The 17689-nt window shown below is 59.2% G+C and overlaps 1 protein-coding gene across 3 annotated transcripts in view; it reads left to right on the forward strand.

Moving 5' to 3' along the window:
- CELSR3 (cadherin EGF LAG seven-pass G-type receptor 3) overlaps positions 1–17245 on the forward strand; it is a 28065-nt gene extending 10820 nt beyond the window's left edge. Inside the window, exons 11-36 of one of the 3 annotated variants that reach the window (XM_007168788.2) lie at positions 446–562; positions 947–1118; positions 1272–1413; positions 1512–1632; positions 1950–2133; positions 2444–2545; positions 2765–2779; positions 3884–3978; positions 4199–4408; positions 4647–4842; positions 5109–5264; positions 5588–5762; positions 6363–6530; positions 6756–6882; positions 6970–7176; positions 7383–7557; positions 7790–7902; positions 8703–8782; positions 9321–9444; positions 9880–9996; positions 10101–10249; positions 10520–10635; positions 10939–11097; positions 11644–11844; positions 12637–13525; positions 15170–17245. In XM_007168788.2, coding sequence (XP_007168850.2) covers positions 446–562; positions 947–1118; positions 1272–1413; positions 1512–1632; positions 1950–2133; positions 2444–2545; positions 2765–2779; positions 3884–3978; positions 4199–4408; positions 4647–4842; positions 5109–5264; positions 5588–5762; positions 6363–6530; positions 6756–6882; positions 6970–7176; positions 7383–7557; positions 7790–7902; positions 8703–8782; positions 9321–9444; positions 9880–9996; positions 10101–10249; positions 10520–10635; positions 10939–11097; positions 11644–11844; positions 12637–13525; positions 15170–15197 — 4338 coding nt within the window. In that variant the 3' untranslated portion in view covers positions 15198–17245. The remainder of the gene's footprint in view (positions 1–445; positions 563–946; positions 1119–1271; positions 1414–1511; positions 1633–1949; positions 2134–2443; positions 2546–2764; positions 2780–3883; positions 3979–4198; positions 4409–4646; positions 4843–5108; positions 5265–5587; positions 5763–6362; positions 6531–6755; positions 6883–6969; positions 7177–7382; positions 7558–7789; positions 7903–8702; positions 8783–9320; positions 9445–9879; positions 9997–10100; positions 10250–10519; positions 10636–10938; positions 11098–11643; positions 11845–12636; positions 13526–15169) is intronic. The other 2 variants (XM_057554471.1, XM_057554470.1) reach the window with 2 other exon arrangements.
- The last annotated feature ends 444 nt before the right edge of the window (positions 17246–17689 follow it).

Consider the following 17689-nt stretch of genomic DNA (forward strand, 5'->3'; position numbering starts at 1 on the left):
CTCCCCCGAGTCCCCCTCCTCATGTCCTCACTCTGAGCCCACTCTGCTACACCCTCCTCACGTCAGGGAGGCTACGCAGATTTCTGGCCTGCTCTTGGGGTACCTCTGCAGCTAGCACTTTGCCAAACTTCTGGAAGCCTCTTCTGGTCTCCTGATCTTCCCAACTCAAAGTCATGGAATTTTAGGGTCTGTTCTGGGTCCAGGAGAGAAGGGCTAGTCTGAGCCCAGCTCTTGACTGAAAACTTTCTGTCACCCGTCCCCCATGCTCCAGCAGGTCCTCCATACTCGGGAGCATCTCATTTCCAGACCAGTCCTCTGGGCCAGAGGGACAGAGCATGGTGGTGCAAGATAAGGCCTAGGATAAGGCCAAGACTGACACTGGGGTAGGGCAGGGGTCCATCAGGTCCCCCACACACCCCCAGTGCTGACTGTCCCCTTCCTCCAGGACACCTTGGCGGTGGGGAGTGAGCTGCAGGGCCTGAAGGTAAAGCGACTCCATGTGGGAGGCCTGCCCCCCAGCAGTGAAGAGGAGGCTCCTAAGGGTCTGGTTGGCTGTATCCAGGTGAGGGTCAGCATGCGAACATGATATGGGGCAGTAGGGTGAGTGGTCAGAGATCAGAGGTGCCTTGGGACCTGAAATGCTGCATTCACATGGGGGTTGGCATAGGGGTAGTGGTGACCTAGAGCCATCAGAGACAGGTCAAGCCTCTCTGTGCTGTTGGAGGTGAGAGTCTAGCTTAGATTATCAAGGGTCATTAGAGGCCTGTGTCAGGGACAGCATGATTAGGGGTCCCATGGGGCCACTGAATTGGGACCATTGGGTCAGGGTCTACGGTTTGTAGGGAAATTGCATGTCAGGGGTCATCAGACCAGGTGGCTGGCTCTGCTGGACTTGGGACTAAGGTGCTTTGGCATGGGTCTCACCCCTTGCTGGCTGTGTCCATAGGGAGTATGGCTTGGTTCCACGCCTTCGGGCTCCCCAGCCCTGCTTCCCCCGAGCCACCGAGTGAACGTGGAACCTGGCTGTGTCGTGACCAACGCCTGTGCATCTGGGCCCTGCCCACCCCATGCTGACTGCCGAGACCTCTGGCAGACCTTTTCCTGTACCTGCTGGCCAGGTGGGGCCTGGGTGGGAGCAGGGTGATCTGGGGCTCGTGGTGAAGACTGGGGGACCTGGAGAGCCTGGAGGAGGCAGGGACTGAGAAGGACAGGTGCCTGCTTCCTCCCATGCTCTGTGGCCAGTGTCCTGAGCTCCCTGACCCAACCTGCAGGTTACTATGGCCCGGGCTGTGTGGACGCCTGCCTCTTGAACCCCTGTCAGAATCAGGGGTCATGCCGGCACCTCCCTGGGGCCCCCCACGGCTATACCTGCGACTGTGTAGGTGGCTATTTTGGGCACCACTGTGAGCACAGGTAAGGGGCTGGGGGCTGAGATGATGGAAAGAGCTGGTGGGAGTTAGGGAGGGTCACTGAGATGTGGTGGAGGCGTCTCACGTGGCTGTCCACCCCAGGATGGACCAACAGTGCCCACGGGGCTGGTGGGGGAGCCCAACGTGTGGCCCCTGCAACTGCGACGTTCATAAGGGCTTTGACCCCAACTGCAACAAGACAAATGGGCAGTGTCACTGCAAGGTGCGCCTGTCCCCTGTCCCCTGACCTTTTAACTCTTCTGTAGACATGTTTTGTGATTCTTATCCAGCTTGCTGACCTCTGCCACCTGATCCAGCCCCTGACCTCTTACCCCTATGCTGTGACCTAACTGCCATCTCTTGTCCTTGACATCTAACCCCTCTCTTACGTTTCATTTGAGGCCAGTCTTCCTTCTGGCCTGTGAACACTGTTCTCCTGACCCTTTGCCCTTGATTCCACTCATTCCCCAAGCCCTGACCTGAGACCCCTACCTTAAGCCCTGACCTCTGACCTCAGGCCCCTGACCCATTCTCAAACAGGAATTCCATTACCGACCGCGGGGCAGCGACTCATGCCTCCCATGTGACTGCTACCCTGTGGGCTCCACCTCACGTTCATGCGCCCCCCACAGTGGGCAGTGCCCCTGTCGCCCAGGAGCCCTTGGCCGCCAGTGCAACAGCTGTGACAGTCCTTTTGCAGAGGTGACAGCCAGCGGCTGCCGGGGTGAGCAGGCTCCACCCAGCTCCACATATAGAGGGCTGGCTCTGGCACGCTGTCACCAAGTCCCATGGCATGCTTGGCTTCTTGGGTAGGGGCTCCGGGAGGCTTCTCTGAGGGAGACCACTTACACCCAGGCACTCCCACATTTGCCCCAAGTATTTTGAGGACCTGTCACAGAATCTGATGGGCCAGCTCCCATGAGGCCAGCAGCAGAGTGGTAGGCAGTGGGCCTGGGGTAGGTGGGGGGCAGTGGATGTAGCTGTCCCTTGCTCCAGCCCCTGGCTGCCTGGCTCAGTGCCTCCTTCCTCCCTAGTGCTCTATGACGCCTGCCCCAAGTCCCTGAGATCTGGTGTGTGGTGGCCTCAGACCAAGTTTGGTGTCTTGGCCTCAGTGCCCTGTCCTCGGGGGGCTCTGGGTGAGTACCTGGGGGACAGGCAAATAGCTGAGGGTCGGGGTAGGCCTGACCTCTGACTTGCTAGAGCCACCTCTTTTCCTGAGTTGGTTGGCCTTGTTCCTACAAAGAGGTGGGAGTGGGGTAGGGGTCGATGTGGGCCCCTCCCTACCTCTTAGGGGCTCTGGGTCCCTCCCCACATCCTCATTGAGCCTCCATCTGTTTCTCTTGGCTTCTGGGCAGGATTGCGGGGTGCAGGTAAGGGGTACGTGTTTGCTCAGGTGCGCTGCCCCCTCCCATTGCCAGAGCTTTTGCAGATCCCTCTTGCTGCCTGAAGTCCCTGCAGACCCCTCCCCACTGCCTGAGGTCTCTAAAAAGCTACTCCCAACTTCTTGAAGCCCCTGGAGGCCCCTTCCTACTGTCTGAGGACCCTGGGGGCCCTTCTCTGATGCCTGAAGTCCTCAGAAACCACTCCCCACTGCCTGAGGACACCCCCTCCCCACACACACACACTTCCTAAGGTCCTTGTAGACCCCTTCTCAGTTCCTGAGGTTCCTGCAGGCCTCTCCCTACTACCTGAGGTCCTGAAAGACCCCCTGTCCTCTGTTTGAGGACCCCACAGACTCCTCTCTGTTGCCTGAGGTCCTCACAGAACCCTTCCCGCTGCTTGAGGTCTCTGCAGTGGCTGGACAGAGACTGTCTGCGTGTGCATGCTCTTGTGTGTGTCTTTCTGTGCCTGTGCACGTGTCTGTGTTTGTCTTTGGGGAGGGGGTTCTGTGTTTAAGTCAGGGGGCCTCTTGCTGGTGGCTACAAGCTCTCTTAAGGCCCAGGTCAATTCTCATTCAACTCTAATTCCAATCTCACAGATAAGGGAGAGATGGCAGCAAAGTCACCACTGGGGCAGTTAAAATTTGTGTGAGAACTTTCACCCCCACCTCATTTTGGTCACAAAATTCTCCTGGGGGTGCACTGTGTATCTGTGTGTTTGTCCTGGGCCACACATCTACTCGTGTGCAGGTGTGAGCATTGGTTTGTGTTCTTGCCCTGGGCCACACGTCTGTGAAGCTGTCCTGGCCTGTGTGTGTGTGTCTGGGTGCACATGCACACACACAGTCCTGCCCTTGTGTTCTTTATGTCATGGTGGTTCGAAATGGTCCACAGACCCCTCAGGAATTGACTGACAAGCGCCTGGGGCCCATCTGGGCTGGGGGCTGGGGCTTTTCTATCCAGGGGTCCAGCCGTGGATGCCTACTACCTGGTCTCTGCTTCAGAGCTCCCCCTGGGGTAGGGGAGGGTGCTGTGGTCACCTCCTCAATGAAGGTGTCCAGGCCTCAGGCCTGACAAGGGGTCAACTGCCTTCAGGAGCTGCCGTGCGGCTATGCGACGAGGACCAGGGTTGGCTGGAGCCTGACCTCTTCAACTGTACCTCCCCTGCCTTTCGAGAACTCAATCTGCTGGTGAGACTGCCCAGACCTTGCCCTGCACTCAAGACCAGCCCTGGCTCTGGCCCTGGCCTCAGTCGCCCCAGGCCTGTGCTGGGCCCCAGACATCATGCCCCAGCCCTTGACCTCCTGGGCTTTTCCCAGTTGCCCTTTAATCCAAACCCTTCTTCTTGTGAGGCTTTTGAGAAAGGCCTAAGGGACCACAGAGCGACCATCCCCATCTTTGTCCTGGCAGCTGGATGGCCTAGAGCTGAACAAGACAGTCCTGGATACGGTGGAGGCTAAGAAGCTGGCTCAGAGGCTACGGGAGGTGACTGGCCACACTGACCACTACTTCAGCCAAGATGTCCGAGTCACTGCCCGCCTGCTGGCCCACCTGTTGGCCTTTGAGAGTCACCAGCAGGGCTTCGGGCTGACAGCCACACAAGACGCCCACTTCAATGAGGTGGGGCTACACCTTGGGCTCCCTATCTCCTGGCCCTGACCCCCGCCCCTCTGCTCAGGCCCCTCCCGACCCCGGGGAAGTGAAGGCCCTGGATTCTCTCTCTCTCCCCTTGTCCCCTCCAGAGCCATACCCTTACCTACTGGGACCTCTCTGAGCACCTGGCCAGACCCCTCAGGCATGCCCTGTCCCCTCACACATCCTCACCTGGCTGGGCCCACTTTCACCTCCCTCCTCCCAGAATCTGCTGTGGGCCGGCTCTGCACTGCTTGCTCCAGAGACCGGGGACTTGTGGGCAGTGCTGGGGCAGCGGGCCCCCGGGGGTTCCCCAGGCAGCGCCGGGCTGGTGCAGCACCTGGAGGAGTACGCAGCCACGCTCGCGAGGAATATGGAACTCACGTACCTGAATCCCGTGGGGCTGGTGACACCCAACATCAGTATGTGGAGGGTAGGGTGGGGTGGGGCAGGGGGCCGTGAAAGGGCAAGGACCTGGAGGTCTGAGGGGCTGGGGGCTATTGATGTCAACATTAGTGGCAGGAGGCTGTGCTGCCACCCTCAGTGCTTTGCAGGGACAGGCTCTGCGCTGGTAGCAAGGAGGCTATGGGTTGTGGAACTTGGGTACAGGATAGGAGGAGGAGGGAGTGGGACCCTCAGCACAGGGAGGAGATCCTTGATGGGTCTCACCCCTCTTCCTCCCGGGCAGTGCTCAGCATTGACCGCGTGGAGCACCCCAGTCCCAGCCGGGGGACCCGTCGCTACCCTCGTTACCACAGCAACCTTTTCCGGGGCCAGGATGCCTGGGATCCTCACACGCACGTGCTGCTGCCTTCCCAGGCCCCACGGCCGTCCCCACCTGAAGGTAAGAGCCCTGGGGTGACCCCTGGGCCAGATCCTGTTTCCTTGCCCCCCAAGCCAGATGCCATGTCGCCCTCCTGTCAATCCTCCCCTTGCCAGACCCTCCCCCTCACCACAGGTGACCTCGCCCAGGCCTTGATAGTCAGGATCCAGTGCTGGGGGGACCCATGTGTCCTTCATGGGCTCCTGCTCTCTGCACCCACCCTGGTTCTGGACCTGCAAAGGGAAGAGATTCCCATGCTTGATGCTGGGTTGGGTTCAGAGCTGCGTTTGTGGGTGCTTGGGGTCAGAGGTCACTGACAGTGACTCCTCCCCCTCCTCTGGCAGTTCTGTCCACAAGTGGCAGCAGCATGGAGAACTCCACTACCTCGAGTGTGGCCCCCCCACCGGCCCCCCCAGAGCCCGAGCCTGAGCCTGGGATCTCCATCGTCATCCTCCTGGTTTACCGCACCTTAGGGGGGCTGCTCCCTGCCCAGTTCCAGGCCGAGCGCCGGGGCACCAGGTATGAGTAGAGTTACTCCCAGGCTCCTCACCCTTGGGCTTCCTGCAAGCTTCTCCCCAGCCTAGCACCCCCTTTTTTGGTGGACAAATGAGCAGGTTCACAATCATACAGAGAGGCTCCTGCCCATGACTCTGGGAGCCTTGTCCATGCTGGGCTCCATGTGAATCATGTTCTGGGCAGTTGTGCAAATGAGGAGGTAGACACAGAGCCACAGCTGGGGCCAGGCACATAAAGGATACAGGAGCCAGACAGACAGGCAAACTGGCCGATGGAGATAGGCAAAGATGGGCTGACTGAAGGAGGTCAGCCGGGGGTGGAAGGGAGGGTACTGAGAGGCAAAGTCTGTAGCTGCTTGGGCTTCATACTCCAGTGTGGGCAGTGGGTCCGAAGCCTCTCAGCTGCATTTCTGCAGAACCAGGCCATGGACTCCTGGTCTTGAAGCAGCCCAGCAGAGGCTAAAAGGGTTCTCAGAAACAGCATCCACTCTAGGGCATCTCAGACTCTGGGTGGGCCATGGCAAGCGACATGAAGATAGTGAGGTGGGCAGCCAGAGCTTGGGGAGGTCAGCAGTGCCCAAGCCCAGGTGGGCTGTCTCCTCAGGCTTCCCCAGAACCCTGTTATGAACTCCCCGGTGGTCAGTGTGGCTGTGTTCCATGGACGCAACTTCCTAAGGGGTGTCCTAGAGTCCCCGATCAGCCTGGAGTTCCGCCTGCTACAGACAGCGAATCGCAGCAAGGCCATCTGCGTGCAGTGGGACCCGCCTGGCCCGTGAGGACCTCCACTCTGGAAACCCTTGGTCCCCCTGGTAGCCCATGGGAGGCCCAGCCTGCCCCTGGGGCCCCCACCAATCCCCCTGTGCACCCAGACCCATGAGGAATGCTGCTCCCCAACTCCAGGCACCCTCGGCCCCTCCCACTGCCTCTCACAAACCCCTGCCTGGCGATGGGGCACTCCCCAGAGGGGATGGTAGTTCTGACTGCCCTGTGGCCACAGGGCGGACCAGCACGGCATGTGGACAGCACGGGATTGTGAGCTGGTGCACAGGAACGGGTCCCACGCACGGTGTCGCTGCAGCCGGACGGGCACCTTTGGGGTCCTCATGGATGCCTCTCCCCGTGAGGTGGGGCTGTGTTCAGAGTCCTGAGGAAGTGGGGGGGTCAAAGGGCAGGAGTGCCCAATTCCCCACTGACCATCCCTGTCCCCACAGCGGCTGGAGGGTGACCTGGAGCTGCTGGCTGTGTTCACCCACGTGGTCATAGCAGTGTCTGTGGCCGCACTGCTGCTGACCGCGGCCGTCTTGCTGAGCCTGCGCAGCCTCAAGTCCAACATGCGTGGGATCCATGCCAATGTGGCTGCTGCTCTGGGAGTGGCAGAGCTCCTCTTCCTGCTGGGGATCCACAGGACCCAAAACCAGGTGCAGGGTCAGGGCCAGGGGACCTGTGTCCTGATGACCTCACCTGGCCCAGGAAGGCCTGGGGCCAGAGTTCAGGGTCAGAGATCAGGGGCGCTCAGGTTGGGGCCAGGGTTTGGGACAGGATGCTGGGGTAAGGTGCAGTGGTTTAGGGGTCAGAGGTGGGGCGTGGCAGGAGAGGTCCTGACGCCCCCCAACCCTGCCTTCAGCTGCTGTGCACCGCGGTTGCCATCCTCCTGCACTACTTCTTCCTCAGCACCTTCGCGTGGCTCCTCGTGCAGGGGCTGCACCTCTACCGCATGCAGGTCGAGCCACGCAATGTGGACCGCGGCGCCATGCGCTTCTACCACGCCCTGGGCTGGGGCGTCCCTGCTGTGCTGCTGGGTGAGGGCCCTGCTCACTGGCCTCATCCAGGCCTGTGACCTCTGACCTCCATCCATCACATGGCCTGACCCCTGCCCCTGCCCCCAATCCTGATCATGACCCCAACCTCAATCCCCCTTGCCATTTGCTCAGGGAGGAGCCTGCTCTGCCCCCACCCCAGCTTCTCCCCATACGTGAGAGCGTCAGCAGCTCTAGAATACATCCCCTCTGTCCTATCTCTTCTCCCCCACAGGCCTGGCTGTCGGCCTGGATCCCAAGGGCTACGGGAACCCTGACTTCTGCTGGATCTCGATCCACGAGCCCCTCATCTGGAGTTTTGCAGGCCCTGTCGTCCTTGTCATCGTGGTGAGTGCCCTCCACTCAGTGCCACCTTGCGCTCCCCTTGGTGGGGGGGAGCGGGAGGTGGCCCTGCAGCAGGTGTGGTGGTATCAGCTGAGGGGTGCCAGGTGGCAGTCTGCAGGCTTCCTGGGCTTGGCCTCCATTTCTGTTCCTGCCCAACTGGCATGGAGATGGGAGGTGTGGGGTCAGAGACTCGGCTTCCTCTCCCTACCTCTGTCTCTCTCTCCACCTCCATCTTTCAGTCCCTCTCTGGTTCCCTATCTCTGACTTTTTCTACGATTCTAAGCTCCTCTGTTTCTTTTTTTTTTTTTTTTAATATATTTGCTTATTTGCACTGGGTCTTAGTTGCAGCAGGCGGGCTCCTTAGTTGCAGCTCCCCAGCTCCTTTAGTTGTGGCACATGGGCTCCTTAGTTGCGGCTAGCAGGCTCCTTCATTTTGGCTCACCGGCTCCTTAGTTGTGGCATGCTAACTCATAGTTGCGGCATGCATGTGGGATCTAGTTCTCTGATCAGGGATCGAACCCAGGCCCCCTGCATTGGGAGCACGGAGTCTTAACCACTGCGCCACCAGGGAAGTCCTCCTCTTCTGTTTCTCTTTGTTTTTGATTTATGTATTTTGTATGTGTGTGTGTGTGTGTGTGTGTGTGTCTGTGTGTGTGTGTCTGTGTGTCTGCGTATGTTTCTCACTGGTTCTGCCTCTCTCTCTGTGAGTCTTAGTGTCTCTCTGTCCCTGTCTCTCTGTCTCTCTCACTATCTCTGTCTCTCTCTGCCCTGCCCCTGTTCCACATGTCTGGCCACGGGTCCAGATGAATGGGACCATGTTTCTCCTTGCTGCCCGAACATCCTGCTCCACTGGACAGAGGGAGGCCAAGAAGACCTCTGCGTTGTGAGTTGGCTGGCTGGAGGAAGTGGGGGATTCTCAGAATGGCAGCCCTCTCCTGGGTGGGGTTTGGGGGTTCCCAGAGCGTCCCTGGTGCAGGCTGGGCCCCAGATTCTGGGTAGGGGGATGAAGTCACATCTGCCCTGGCCTGCAGTCTCTCTCTGGCACCCTTGCCTTACTCTGGCCCCACAGGTCTGTCTGTGCCCTGCTGTCTCTCCAGTATCTCCCAAGGCCTGGGTGGCTCACTTTGCCCTTTGCCCCGTGCGTTTCCACCTACCTTCCATGCTTTCTCTTATGCCCCACCCCCCGCTTCCAGTCTGCTTTCCCCATGTCCCCTCATGGTTCCCTGAGTACTCTCCTGGTTCTTTCTGTGACCTCCAGACTCCCCTAGTGCCCTCCTGAGACCTCCATGTTTCTGTGGGAGTTTCCTTCCCTCCACGTCCCCTGTGTGTCCTCTTCGTGACCCTGCGTGTCCTCCCATGTCTCCCGTGTGAGCCCTGTGTGACCCACACATGTCCTGTATCCTTTCACGTTCCCGTGGCAGGACCCTTCGCAGCTCATTTCTGCTCCTTCTACTGGTCAGTGCCTCCTGGCTCTTTGGCCTCCTGGCGGTCAACCACAGCATCCTGGCCTTCCACTACCTCCACGCCGGACTCTGTGGGCTCCAGGTAACTCTGGTGCCCCTCCCTCACCCTGGACCAGGTGGGGCTTCAGTAGGGTGGGGCCCAGGGCCTTGACCCCAGGCCTAGAGCTGACTCCCACCTGATGACTGACACCAGACGACTGCTGATCCTGGATTGACCTTCACCAGTGCTGAGGCTCCTGGCCGCTTGCTGGTCCACATTGACCTTCACTGACCCCAGTCACTCATGCCGCTCTGACCTCTCACTGCCTCTGCTGACTTTCCCTGATTCCCTTACTGGGTCCCCCCTTGGGCTTCTCACTGCCTCACTCTAATCTGCAATGACCGATCCCACTTGCTGACCCACAGTGACTTACACCAGCCCTAGCTGACCCCCTTGTGGCCCTACTCTGACCTCTGCCTCATTTCTGACCTCTCACTGACCTTTACTATCCCCTCAATGATCCTTGCTGACCCGCAGGGCCTGGCAGTGCTGCTACTCTTCTGTGTCCTGAACACAGATGCTCGGGCTGCCTGGACACCAGCCTGTCTGGGCAGGAAGGCAGCGCCCGAGGAGGCCAGGCCAGCGCCTGGGACGGTGAGGGGCTCTCAGGGCCAGGGAGTCAGGGTGGGGGCCCCGGGAGGCCAGGGTTTGAGGCTTCTCCAGGCTGGCTCACACTCCTGTCCTCACCGCCTCCCCAGGGCCCCGGGGCCTACAACAATACGGCCCTCTTCGAGGAGAGCGGCCTCATCCGCATCACTCTCGGTGCCTCCACCATCTCCTCAGTGAGCAGTGCCCGCTCTGGCCGGACCCAGGACCAAGACAGCCAGCGGGGCCGCAGCTACCTCAGGTGAGGGGAGGGGCCTCCTCGTGACGGGGCACACAGCTCAGACCAGCCCCACTTTACCACGGGTTGGCATTACCAGGTCCTCGGGGTGGGTCCACCCATCTCGGCCATCTGGGCCTCTGCTGCTGCCTCTGCCCCAGATACCTCCTGCCACACACCCAGGGGTGCCTTCAGAGCCGTTCCACATGCACCTGACTGTTTACTCACGGACACACCTGCCTCCAAAGCACCCCATCACATCCCTCTTTGATGGGGGGGCTCCTGCATTTCCAGGGACAATGTCCTGGTTCGACATGGCTCGGCTGCCGACCACACTGACCACGGCCTCCAGGCTCACGCTGGCCCCACTGACCTGGACGTGGCCATGTTCCATCGAGATGCTGGTGGAGGTGGGAGCCTGGCCCAGGGAGGAGGGAGGTAGAGGGTCTCTCCACCATTCCTCATTCTTCTGCCCCAAATTGGGAGCAGCAGCTGACTATGCTGGGGTGAGCTCCCCCGAGGTCACGGCCCCAGGAAGCATCTACCCGCCCAGGCCTGGTTCTCCTGGCAAGTCCCAGCCCTTCTGTCCCTACCCCTACTCCAAGCTCTCTCCCCAAGGCCCCAGCCCCCTTGCCATAGCCTTCCTCAAGACCCCCAAGTCCCTCACCTCCCCTGGCCACCACTGTGTCTTCCTCCTGATCTCCCAACTCCAGGCGCAGACTCTGACTCTGACAGTGACCTGTCCTTGGAGGAGGAGAGAAGTCTGTCCATCCCATCCTCAGAAAGTGAGGACAATGGCCGGACGCGGGGGCGTTTCCAGCGTCCACTCCGCCGGGCAGCCCAGAGTGAGAGGCTCCTTACACACCCCAAAGGTGATGGGGCCCTCTGACCCCATGGGCGACCAAGAGATACCCCACATTCCATTTGGTGTGACTCAGAAAGCCTGCTATCCCCTGAAGATTCCTGGGACCGACTTATTGGGAAGCTGGGGTCATCACTGGGCCCCCACATACCTATCCCCATCCAGCCTCCCAGCAGAGTTCTGCTGGCTAGAGACCCAGGAGCGGCCCAGGCAACAGAAGAACAAGGTCAGGGATGTTACAGGGTGACATGTCATCTCTCCAGCCCCTCCTCTTCCCTGAGGGCTGTGGTTCAGCCTGGTCTTCCTGACCCCTCAGCCATCAGGTTCCCCCACCTCCAGGCTCTATCCACCTCCAGTCAAGAGTAGGGGGAGCTTATCAGTATCGCCCTCACTGGATGATTCCATTGATCTCTGAGAGACACTCTCCTATTCCTACCTCTGCTCCATGAGAAAGACCCAGATTTCAGGAGTCATTAGGGTTAGGGGGCCACTGAGTCTGGTTCACAGGGGTTGTGAGTCACTGGGGTGACTCCTATTATCTGCCCTGGCTCCACAGATGTGGATGGCAATGATCTCTTGTCCTACTGGCCAGCCCTGGGGGAATGTGAGGCTGCTCCCTGTGCTCTGCAGACCTGGGGCTCTGAAAGGCGCTTGGGACTGGACACCAGCAAGGACGCAGCCAACAACAACCAGCCGGACCTGGCCCTGACCAGTGGAGATGAAACCTCCTTGGGTCGGGCCCAGCGCCAGAGAAAAGGTATGGATCCCTGACTTTGGCCTGTGCCTCAAGGACCCTGGGGACTGCCCGTGCCCTGAGCCAGGGGATTTCATCCTCCTAATCCAAATAGCCTCACAGGGATCCTGAGAGCTTCTCTCGCTCTGTTATGGGGGTTTCTGTTCCTCTACGCTGCTTCACAGTCCCAGGGGACTGCCTCATCCTGACCTGAGAATTGCCTGTCCCGCATACCCTGGCCTGCACCACGGAGACCCCAGAGGCCACTCCTGCCTCAACCCAGGGGATTCCTCCCCCTCCCCAACCCCAGTCTGCTTTGCAGGGACCATAGGGGCTGCTCTGCCCCAGATCTCAGAACTTTTGCTCTAACCTGGAAGGTTTCTGCCGCCTTATCCTGCTTTACAGGGGCCCCAAGGGGTTGTCCCTGTCCCAACTCAAGGGGTTTCTCCCTTCACCCCTGCATCACAGGGACCCCAGGGACTGCTCTTGCCCCAACCCTGGGGATTCCTGCCTCTTTGACCCTGGCCTGCATTACCAGGACCTGCAGGCTGCCCCTCCTCTGACCTTGGGGAGAGGTTTGCCCCTACCCCTGCACCACGGGGACTGCCTCTGTCCTGACCCCAGGGATTACTGCCTCACTCTTACCCCTATCCCGCAGCCTCTCTGGGATTCCCAGGAACGGCCTCTGTACCCCCTCCCCAGAGGGTTTCTGCCCCCAACCCTGTGTCACAGGGATTCCAGAGGCTGCTGCATCCCTAGACCCAGAGAGTTCCTGGCCCCCATACACACACTGTCCCCCGTTTGTTCCTCCCACAGGCATCCTGAAGAACCGATTGCAGTACCCGCTGGTGCCACAGACCCGGGGCACCCCTGAATTGTCCTGGTGCCGTGCAGCCACCTTGGGCCACCGTGCTGTACCAGCTGCCTCCTATGGTCGCATCTATGCCGGAGGGGGCACTGGCAGCCTTTCGCAGCCAGCCAGCCGCTACTCCTCCCGAGAACAGCTGGACTTGCTCCTCAGGCGGCAGCTGAGCCGTGAACGACTGGAGGAGGCCCCTGCCCCTGTTTTGCGTCCCCTGAGTCGGCCAGGTTCCCAGGAACGCCTGGATGCCGTGCCAGGCCGCCTGGAGCCCAGGGATCGGGGCAGCACCCTACCACGGAGGCAGCCACCCAGGGACTACCCTGGTGCCGTGGCTGGCCGCTTTGGGTCACGCGATGCTCTGGACCTAGGGGCGCCCTGCGAGTGGTTGAGCACGTTGCCCCCACCCCATGGTGCCCGGGACCTTGACCCACAGCCCCCACCTCTGCCCCTGTCTCCCCAGCGGCAACTCTCAAGGGACCCCCTCTTGCCATCCCGGCCCCTGGACTCTCTGTCCAGGAGCTCGAACTCAGGGGAGCGGCTGGACCACGTGCCTAGCCGGCACCCCTCGCGAGAAGGCCTTGGGCCACCCCCACAGCTGCTCAGAGTTAGGGGAGACCCAGCCAGTGGCCCTAGCCACGGCCCCTCCACAGAACAGCTGGACATTCTCTCCTCCATCCTCGCCTCCTTCAACTCCTCAGCTCTCTCCTCTGCCGTGCAGTCCTCAAGCACACCCTCGGGCCCTCATACTACCGCCACACTTTCTGCCACAGCCTCTGCGCTTGGGCCCTCCACGCCACGCTCTGCCACATCCCACAGCATCTCGGAGCTGTCACCTGACTCAGAGTAAGCAGGGTCTGGCCACCTGCTCAGACCCCCATCAGTTTAGGGCAACCTCCCATGCACCGTACCCTGTATTCTGCCACAGAATGGGGTGGGGTTTGGCAGAGAGCGTGGGCTACCCCAGGCACTGCGCAGCCGGGGCGCCACAGCCTGAGGGCAGAAATCTGGCAGCGAATGGGGTGATTAGCAAGAACTTGCTGGCTGTATAACTGGGGCCTGCACCTCCTGGACTAAGGAGGAGAGTGAGGTGCCTTCCAAAGGGCTTGAGCTAGTGGAGGGGGGAAGGCAGGAGCCAAGGCCTAGAAGCGGGAGGTAGCCTGGTATGTGGAAGGGGCAGGGAGGTGAGGAGGCTTTGCTTGGGAGGCTTTGCTTAGGGTGTAGTATGGGATCAGGAGGGACCAGAAGTAGTGCCAGGATGTAGGTGCCTTACATGCCAGGCTGAAGAACTTACTTTGAGAGTAAATCATTCATTCACCTACTCCTTCAGTCAATGTTCCTCCTGCCTGTGGGCACTGTGGGGTAGGACACACAGGAATTGAGTTGGGACCTGGTGCATCTCAGAGTAGGGGATGGCAGACATACCTGGGAAGCAGCTGGGTACAGGAGTCAGAGACGGAGTGGGGAGGAACCAGGAATTACCAGGTCTTGGAAGCCAAAAGCAGAGTTGAGTTTTAAGAAGGAGGAACAGCTAGGTCAGGCTCTGTGGAGGTCTGTAGGGTGAGAGAAGGCTTTCTGTAGGTGGAGGGAAGGAGACCCTGGGGTTGGGGCAGGAGACCAACAAAAAACCTGAGCAGAGATGGGGGAGAAGACAGGAAGGAGAGAGGGGCAGGAGATTTTGGGGCCTGGTACCCAGGGCTCTGGAAGGATGCTGAGGTGGGGATGAGAGGGAGCTGTGAGCACCACCTGGGTCCTCCTGCAGCCTAGCCTTAGGGTCCGACTGTTGGGGGAGGGCTGGGGTAACTGAGCAGTGGTTCAGGCTCTGGACTCACACTTGACCTCTCTGAGCTTCAGTTTCCTCATCTGCAAAGTATGTCTATGGTAGCAAACTCTTTGAGGTGTGGAGGTTTTTTTTTTTTTTTTTTTTTTTTTTTTGGCTGTGTTGGGTCTTCGTTTCTGTGCGAGGGCTTTCTCTATTTGTGGCGAGCGGGGGCCACTCTTCATCGCGGTGCACGGGCCTCTCACTATCGCGGCCTCTCTTGTTGCGGAGCACAGGCTCCAGATGCGCAGGCTCAGTAGTTGTGGCTCATGGGCCTAGTTGCTCCACGGCATGTGGGATCTTCCCAGACCAGGGCTCGAACCCGTGTCCCCTGCATTGGCAGGCAGATTCTCAACCACTGCACCACCAGGGAAGCCCCGTGTGGAGATTTTTGAGACAAAATCTGTCAGGTGCTTAACAGAGTCTGTACATAGTAGGTGCTCACTAAGTGCTTAGAGGAAAGACATAGGTGGCCAGCCAAGGGGCCTTGCTGGTGAGTCTGGGGGTCCAGAATGGGTGAAGGGCTCTGAGAACCCCAGAATGGGCATAAGCACGCTAGGGACTGAGAGGCGAAGGTGATGGGGGAGGTGACCCAGGTCCGGTTTGGTGGGGGAGTCCAGAGGCACCTGACTCTCAGAAACCACCTTCGATCTCCACATTCATCTCTGCAGAGTTCCCAGAAGTGAGGGTCACTCCTGAGGGGCAGACGTGCAGATGAGGACCAGCCGAGGGCGGTGGAGGATTTGGGCTAACAGAAGAGACTCCAGGAGTTGGGGGCTGACCCCATGGCAGCCTCCTATACCCCCGCCCCCCAGCTCTCTCTGTTGCTGCAGTGCTGGCTGCCCATGCCCGTCTGTGAGCATGTGAGCAAGCGTGTAACAGGTGCACGGAATGAGGGAGCTGAAGGGAGGACTTTTATACGTTTTGTACCTTTGTAACCAGAGAAATATGCTTGTTATTTTTCAGCTTTTCTGTCTCCCGGGGTTCTGAGGCTGGGCTGGGAGTGGGAGGGGGACAGAGGGAAAGAGGTGCAGAGTTTTGCCCCATTTGGGTCCCTGGCAATTTAATTGTTCTTTCCTCTCATCTTACTGGGGTGGATTCAGACAGGAGGGGTAAATGCTCCCCCCGCCCCATTCCCCGGTTGATCTGAATATTGTCAGGGCCCAAAGTGCAGAATTAGTCTTTGCTTTTTCTTGGATGTCCCACAGGCCAAACTTTTGGGACTGGGGGTTGGTCTTGGAAACAGGGGTCCTCTGACCTCCTCACAGGGGCTCGCTCATGCCGCCCCTCCCCGTGGATGTGTGTGTTTATTATGTGGAGTCCCTGCCACTTACTGCCTTATGACCCAGGACTGATGCTGTGGAGCGTTGGTGGAGCAGCAGATGTCATGTTTACAGATCAAGGCTTCCCTTTCTCCCGTGGGGAGGGGCTCAGGCCTCTATTCAGACATTCCTGCAGAGGGTGGATGGAGGGGTCACAGCCCCTGCCCCTGCCGTGAACAAAAGTTGTCTGTGGTGCCATTTAATTCCCTGACACTGCCCCCCGCTAGAATTTATTCTGAAGGCTGGGGTAGGAGGGGGAGCAAGGGGAGCAAAAACAAGGGAATTAAAGACTCAGAATGTAGGTGCCACTGCCTCCCATGTTTACAGGAGCCTCCCTGGCCCTAGGCACCCGGGCTGCAGGAAGTGACTCTTCCATCCCTCCTTTATTCCCTTGTAAAGGGAAAAATGACTGTTAGGACCCTGTTCACAAACTCTCACTTTTATTACTTTGTCTGATGTCCAGAACTGGGGACTTTTAAATTTTGTTACTTTGTTTACAGGTCAAGACTTAAAACATTTTTCAACTTTGTTTACAATTTAAAACTTTGAACTTTTACACTTTGTTTACAGTTGAGAATGTTTTTTTTCCCTTCGTTTACAAGTGAAAGGTAGAGAAAGTGGGAGAGGGGCTTGGAGGACCCACCTGTGAGGACCCTGAGCCTGGCCATCTTGAGGGGTTTCTAACCCCTAGCCCTCCCAGGCCAAAGGTCAGCCCTGAGTCCCCTGCTGAACAGCAGGCCCAGAAGGCCTCGAGAGTAGGCATCCTCTTCCCACTGGGAACAGTGGCCATGCAGGGTTGTGGAGAGTCCCTGAAGACACCCACCTCCTTCATGCATACTCTTGGGAGGCAGTTTCCAAGGAGATTAAAAGTTCTACTTTACTGACTGGTGCCAAATCCCGCCAGCCAGGACCCCAGCTCTCCTTACCCGGAGTGACCCCAGCCCTTGAAGAGTTGAGGGGCCTGCTGTGGGGAGAGGGGGCTGTCCTTGCTATGTCCTAGGTTCTGTAGATGCCCCTCTCTGAGGGTCCCACCCCCCCCCAGCCCAGTGGCTCCTTTTCCTGTCTGTGTAAATTGTTCCGTGAAGCCGCGCTCTGTTTTGGGAATAAACTTCTATAGAAAATGGTTATTGCCTCATTCTGTTTGGGGGTGGGGGGTAGGAGGGTGGCTATGAATGATTCAGGCTGGGCTGACCTTTGGGAGAAATCTGAGCACTGCCCCCTCCCCCCTCCCCAAGAATATTCGGCTATTTTTATCTCATTTCATTGGAGATTTGGACCAGGTTTCTTTCTCTTTCATCCTGAATTCTGTCCCTTCGCCTTGAGGTTGGGCCTGAAGTATGAGCACAGGTGCTGAGAGTAAGGCCTGGTCAAGGCAGCAACATGATGGCTTCCTCAGTCCGCAGGGCCTGCAGCTCTGACCTGGCATTTGCCCTGGCCTTCAAACCGACCCTAGGAACTGCCCTCAGCCCGTTGACAGCACTGACCCCCGGCCAGCCTCTCAGACTTGGAGCTGCCAGGACACCGCGTTCCTCAAGAACTCAGGCAGAACGGGCCTGTTGCCGGGCCAGTGTTATGTGCGGGGGAGGGGAACCTCGCAGCCTTTAAGGTCTGCGTGCCCAGCGTTGAAGGGAGGCCTTTGAGCCCCTTCGGTCTCAGAGACATGCCAGGTCTCAGGGGGAAGGCCTGAGTGAGGGTGGCGCCCTCAACTGGAGGCATGAGAGGTCCCATGGACCCGGATACCCCACGGAGAGATAAGGCTCTGGTCACCAACCGCAACCCTAGACATCCTGCTCCGCGTCCCGCGGGGACCCTCCGCAAGAAGCCGGGACCTGGTGGTATCGGCCCCACCCTACTCAGGGACCTGGGGCC

This window comes from Balaenoptera acutorostrata, chromosome 10, assembly GCF_949987535.1.
Source record: "Balaenoptera acutorostrata chromosome 10, mBalAcu1.1, whole genome shotgun sequence".
Lineage (NCBI taxonomy): Eukaryota > Metazoa > Chordata > Mammalia > Artiodactyla > Balaenopteridae > Balaenoptera > Balaenoptera acutorostrata.